Source organism: Natrix helvetica (genome assembly GCF_964273705.1).
Source record: "Natrix helvetica genome assembly, chromosome: 2".
NCBI classification, from domain to species: domain Eukaryota; kingdom Metazoa; phylum Chordata; class Lepidosauria; order Squamata; family Natricidae; genus Natrix; species Natrix helvetica.
This window is the reverse complement of record NC_138552.1, coordinates 252,964,933-252,970,932: the sequence shown is the minus strand read 5'-3', so window position 1 is coordinate 252,970,932 and position 6,000 is coordinate 252,964,933. Positions and strand designations below refer to the sequence as shown.

Genomic DNA, 6,000 nt, shown 5'->3' with positions numbered 1-6,000 from the left:
TCAACACAAACTATCACTTAGGTGGACCAAACTGCTGCTGCTGCAGGAAATATTTTAGGCCACAATTAATTTTTGAAATGGGAAATTTGGTGGCTTAATTATGTCGGGAAGTAACATCTTTTGCTCTTTTCCCTAATCACAGATAGGCTCCCCAAGATCACTTAAATGTAAAGATGTGCTTTATTGCCTTTTCAGATGTTGTAGAGCTGGCTTTTGGATTAAAAGCAGTTGTACTGCTGAGCCACAGCATAGATTAATGCTGCTCTTGAATGGTGGATTGTCTCAGAAGTAGGTGCTCCCTTTACCTAGGATTTCTACATATATTCCTTGTAAGAAAAACCCTTTCCCACACAAGAGTTCAGTGTCCTTTCCCAAACTACTTTACAAAGTAGCCCATTGTTTTGAATTCTGATGTAATTCTGAAGTATGAATCTGAAGCTTTCTCCCACCTCCAATAACCTAAAACATCTAAGCAGAGAGCACCTTAGAAATATGACGATTGCTTATTCCCTTAACAGACTGATGCTCACTAACTGCTGCTGAAAATGTAGTGTGGGAATCAACACAATATAATGATAATTTGAAATAAATTTAAAAACAAACAAACAGTAACTGCTGAAAAAACGATCAATCAATACAGAATAATTATACAGAAACTGTTTATATTAAATCCTGAAAAAGTAAGGCCAAATGCTCCTTGGGAAGTTGTGTTTAATGTTTGTATAGCTGATTGTTGGGTGTACAAATGTGACCGTTTAGCATGCTCCTGTTTGGGTATCAATCTTTTTTCATAACTGTCTATTCCTTTATCTTGATTTTCTATTCACCCTCCCCACAACATCAACATGTCCCAAGCCAACGGTACTTCTTTCTAAGACAGGAATAGAGTTATTTTATACATAAACACTAGAGACTGAATTTTCAATTAGCTAAGGACAAGCAAGGAGAAGTATTAACCGGACAGACAGACACATACACACAAACAGAACAATGTGTTCATTACAAATACTGCTCACCTCCTGCTGGCATTTGTCCCTTGAGGGAGAGGGTTTCATTGATAACAATGAAAATTGCACTTCAGTAGTGTTAATAATAGCCATAATATTTATTTGTAGCAGTGCACTTTCCAACTAGGTACATAACAACAAGCCAATTCAAAGGCAATTAAAACATGAGAATATCAACAGCTACCAGTAAATACAAATCATTGCTCTGTACAATTACAAAAGGATAACCAAACAACCAAACCAGTTAAACATGAAACCTCATATCCTATCAAAACTGCTAATAAAAGAACTGAAATTAAGTGGAGTAATTTTACAAGAGGCTTTATTAATCTGTTGTGTTGGGATTGTAATGTCTGGATTCACTTCCACTATCCCAAGCTACACATTTCCTAGTAATAATCTCAGTATACCTACAAGTCAAGAGGGTGGAGAAGCCTCACACAATCTCTATGAACTTAAATCTAGCAGGATTTACAACCGATAATTTACTCTTGCCATGGGGGAAATTAAATGAAGAAAAACAGTATATTCAATTTGAATCAGTTGTAAATGATGCTAAATCTTTCTCCTGGCATGATTCTGAATCAGATGAGTATATTTAACTAATAATTTGGAGAACATCTGTCCATCATAATGGGTGATTTACAGCCTAAATTCTTCTTGACTACTAAACTGTTCCTACTCAAACTGATTTAAATTCTGCTTCATATCCCTTTCAATGTTCATCACACTAGCAGAAAATGTCTCTGTGTTAAGGGGGAGTTAGGAGAAGCACACTAACCCCTCTGTTACTCTGGGTGTAAGGTCAACCCAGTATACTAGAGAATCTGCAATCTGTAGGGCTTCTCTGTGTAAATCAGAATCCTAGAAAATCAGGGTCTTTATGACACCGGAAATCCTTCCACATGTGTTGAGCAAATCAAGGGGTGGGGGTGGATAGCTACCACCTGTTCTGCTTGTCTACTGTTGCTGATTTCCCAAGACTAACAGAATAAAAGAGTTGGAAGGGACCTTGGAGGTCTCCTAGTCCAACTCCTTGCTCAAGCAGGAAACCCTATAGCATTTCAGAAAAATGGTTGTCCATTTGTTTTCTTAAAAACCTTCAATGTTGGAGCACCCACAACTTCTGGAGGTAAGTCATTCCACTCATTAATTGTTCTAACTGTTAGGGAAATTCTCCTTAGTTCTAGGTCAGTTCTCTCTTTGATTAGGTTCCAGCCATTGCTTCTTGTCCTACCTTCAGATGGTTTGGAGAATATGTTGATCCCTTCTTCTTTGTGGCAGCCCCTTAGTTATTAGAACACATTGGAACTGCTACCATGTCACCACTAGTCCTTCTTTTCATTAAACTAGACATACCCAATTCCTGCAACCGTTTTTGTATGTTTTAGCCTCCAGTTCCCTGTTCAGCTCTGTTGCTCTTCTCTGTGCTCTTTCGGGAGGCAACCTTTTTACCATCTTTCCAGAACATCTTGATGGATAATCTTTGTTAATCTGGCACTACCCAGATGTGTTGGTTGGACAACAGTTACAATCCTCCCTAACTAGTGGTTACACCAATGGATGGGTGAGACTGCAAATTAGGGGAGGCTCAACATTTGAGTACATACATAATTTGAAATGCTATTCCAACCACGAAGATTGTGGCTTTCTTTTGGGCAGTCTAATTATTCTCATTTGCTTCAATAATTTCTGTACTTTTGCAGAACTATGACCATCTTGTGTGAAAACTGCAACAAGCCAGTCAGAAGGCGAGAACGCAAGGTTTCTGCTCCTATATATGTTCCTAGGAGGAAGATCTGTACTCCAAGGCCTTTCAGGTCAGTGAGATGATCCTGCAATCCTTTCTTTCCACTGGGGTTTAGAAGAGAGGAAAGATGCTTGCTGCAAGATCCCCCACTGTGTTCAAATATTACATTTTGGACACAATGAAACAGTATGAATCATAGTAAATCTTGGTGGCATTGTCATGTACTGTTCCTAAGGGCAATGGTTTGCAATGCTTCTATTACTATTAGTTGGTCTAAAACAGAGCTGCTGTGTTGCTAAGTAGACAGGACATCCATTGTTTCCAAGACCAATTTACTCAGAGAAGTGTTTTTTTCAACTATATCTTAAAATCATCTTCAGAGGCCCTACTCTTCAGTGTTTCTATTACTCCTTTTAATTGGAAGAAGGTAACTTTTTCAATCATGGCAACAGCCTTCATAGAATATTCCCCAACACTATCCTTTTGTCAAGATCATGAGCCAATTGAGTTCCATCACATTTAGAGGGCACAAAGTTGGTGTAGATGCATGTACCCTATTTCAAGCAGTTGTTTCATTACCCTACCTCTCATTTTACTTTTTAACCCATTTTTAGAGTCTCTGTGATTTCAAATATAAGTGAATATATTTTCATTTACCTAGACCTTTTATTCTTAACAGTTCTACTAAGTGTAGCATCTCCATTTGTTTTTTAAAAAAGTAATACAATAATACAATAATACAATAGTAGAGTTGGAAGGGACCTTGGAGGTCTTCTAGTCCAACCCCCTGCCTAGGCAGGAAACCCTATACCGTTCCAGACAAATGGCTATCCAACATCTTCTTAAAGACTTCCAGTGTTGGGGCATTCACAACTTCTGGAGGCAAGCTGTTCCACTGATTAATTGTTCTAACTGTCAGGAAGTTTCTCCTCAGTTCTAAGTTGCTTCTCTCCTTGATTAGTTTCCACCCATTGCTTCTTGTTCTGTCCTCAAGTGTTTGCTTAATTTTGGGGTGCTATAATTCTATTATTTATTTATTTTGCCGTATTTGTCATTACCTTTGACATATCATTCTCTTTAAATTTATTTTTATCATTATTTTTGGAGAATAGAATATTACCAGGAGACAATTAAATACCATAAAAACTAGCTATACCCTATCAGGTTACTGACAGCTCTTACTGACCACATAGAATAGACAGTCCTTATGATGAGTCATAAATTATATATTTAAAATTTTGTTTATATCAGTTTTTTTAATGCAATTATCTGTCCACTTTGGGTGGACAACTGCGTGTCAACCACCATACAGCTTTTTAAAATAAAATATATTCAGAATGCTTCTTATTCAGGATATCCTGCCATATCCTGTTTCCTCAAAACCTACTTCTTTGATGCCTTTAGCAGTCCACAATCAGAATATGAGGGTAATTTTCTCTTACTTTGCTTCCTTGGAACTGGGAATCAAAGGCACAGTATTAATGCTTTTGGAGAACCAAGAACTTTGAATAATACAAAATTAATACAAGCAAATAATTACTTTACTGGAAATTAACATGCAGACTGCATGGACATGCTTCGGTACTTTTCATTAACCCTAGTCGGGTTCCTAGAGGGTCAGCAACCACTTCAAACAATTAGAATTATTTAGGACTTTAAAGAGCAACCTTCTATAAAATGTGCATTAGCACTCGGTGCAACTGAAGGAGAAATGAGACCAGAATTGCTGCATCTTGAAGCCCACCATTCTGTACCTACTGTAATATTTGGGATCTTTTAAAAGGGCGTTTTCTACCTGAGAGCATTGTAATAATCTAATTTGGACTACGGAAAATAGATATATATTCCCAAATAGCACACACTGTCATAAAGTAGGCATTCTAATCTCTGTGAGGAAAACAGAATTCTGACGCTAAGAAGAAGGTAAAGTACACTTCATCAATCCTGCATGTATCGCATAAAGTCAAAGTATTTCTTGCCTATTTGATCTAACAGGTTGTTGTATGGCAGGTGTATGGAAATGTAATAGCTCAACCAATCAGCTAAGAGGCTAAGGTGCAGCCTTGACAGTAAGTCTCACTAAATGCAATAGGACCTTCTTCAAAGTAAACCTTTATAGGACAATGGTAGAAAATTCTCTTCTTACTAAACCAGGCACTGTTGTTGCTAGGATTTCTTCAGTGGCCAGATTTTTATGCCCACTAAATAAACACTGCTCATAACAGCTTTATAGGATTAGCACAGCTGTTCCAGAGCCTCTGAAAATCAATTGCTTCCTCTTCTGAAAGGCAGAGGCATGCCGAGCACTGAATGCCAGATGAAGAGCAGAGAAACTCAGTTATAATGGCTTCACTTTTTAGGGCAGTGTTACTCAGTTTGGTGACTTTAAGATGTGTAGACTTCAACTCCCAGAATTTCCCACCCATGAAACTGACAGAATGCAGTTGCTTTATAAGCTGTGGGTTGCCATGGGGAAAGGTTATGGGCGGAAATAGGCAATCCAGAAGCAAAAACATGGGACTGGTCAGACCTCTAGTGACTACTAAAGGGAATATCCTCAGGGTAGAAAGTTGACTGACTAATTGGAGTTGAGTTTTGGTTACTGTATTAGCATCATCAACCATTACTTTTAAAGCACCTCAAATACATGAAGTTCTAGATATCTGTGACAGAGTAGAGGCACTTGCCTTCAGGCTTATGATGGTAATAATTTGCAGTGTGACCCAGACCCCAGCAAGGACTTGGATTAATTTAGTGATGCACAATGAGCATTTTGGATTAAATACAACTGGACTTAGGCTCCCCGCATCTTTTATTTAATAACAACACCACACAAAAAAGCAGCTGGCTGTAAAGCTGAGCTTATTAAGCCTTACAAGTTCTTTTGATACTTTAAGTTCTTTACCTTCAATTCCTTACACAAATTAATGGCTGCATGATGGTTGTCATGGGAACATAAGCTACAATGGTGTGTTGCATACTGAATTTCCCCACAGAGTGGCCTGTTTTGGATAACGCCAAATCCTCTCGAGTCAGTCTGCTCCTTTCCTTGTTTCCCAAATTCTTTGCTGCTGTCGTTTCTTCATTAATCACCATTTTCTAAGTTTTTTTTAAAAAAGTCTTCCCTTACAAAGAGAATGTGTAGAGAAAGTAATGAATGTTTGGTTTTCTGAAAATCCAGTGCTAGCTTACACTGACCTGGAGGAATGTTTCCTCAGTGGAATTGGGGATGGCTAGACAATA

The 6,000-nt window shown here is 38.0% G+C and overlaps 1 protein-coding gene across 1 annotated transcript in view; it reads left to right on the top strand.

The window, feature by feature from the left end:
• Positions 1–2,019: 2,019 nt before the first annotated feature.
• The window catches only part of LOC309387272 (hypoxia-inducible factor 1-alpha-like), a 31,163-nt gene continuing 27,182 nt past the window's right edge, over positions 2,020–6,000 (top strand). The window contains exons 1-2 of the mRNA XM_081943691.1: positions 2,020–2,139; positions 2,714–2,827. Coding sequence (XP_081799817.1) covers positions 2,718–2,827 — 110 coding nt within the window. The 5' untranslated portion in view covers positions 2,020–2,139; positions 2,714–2,717. The remainder of the gene's footprint in view (positions 2,140–2,713; positions 2,828–6,000) is intronic.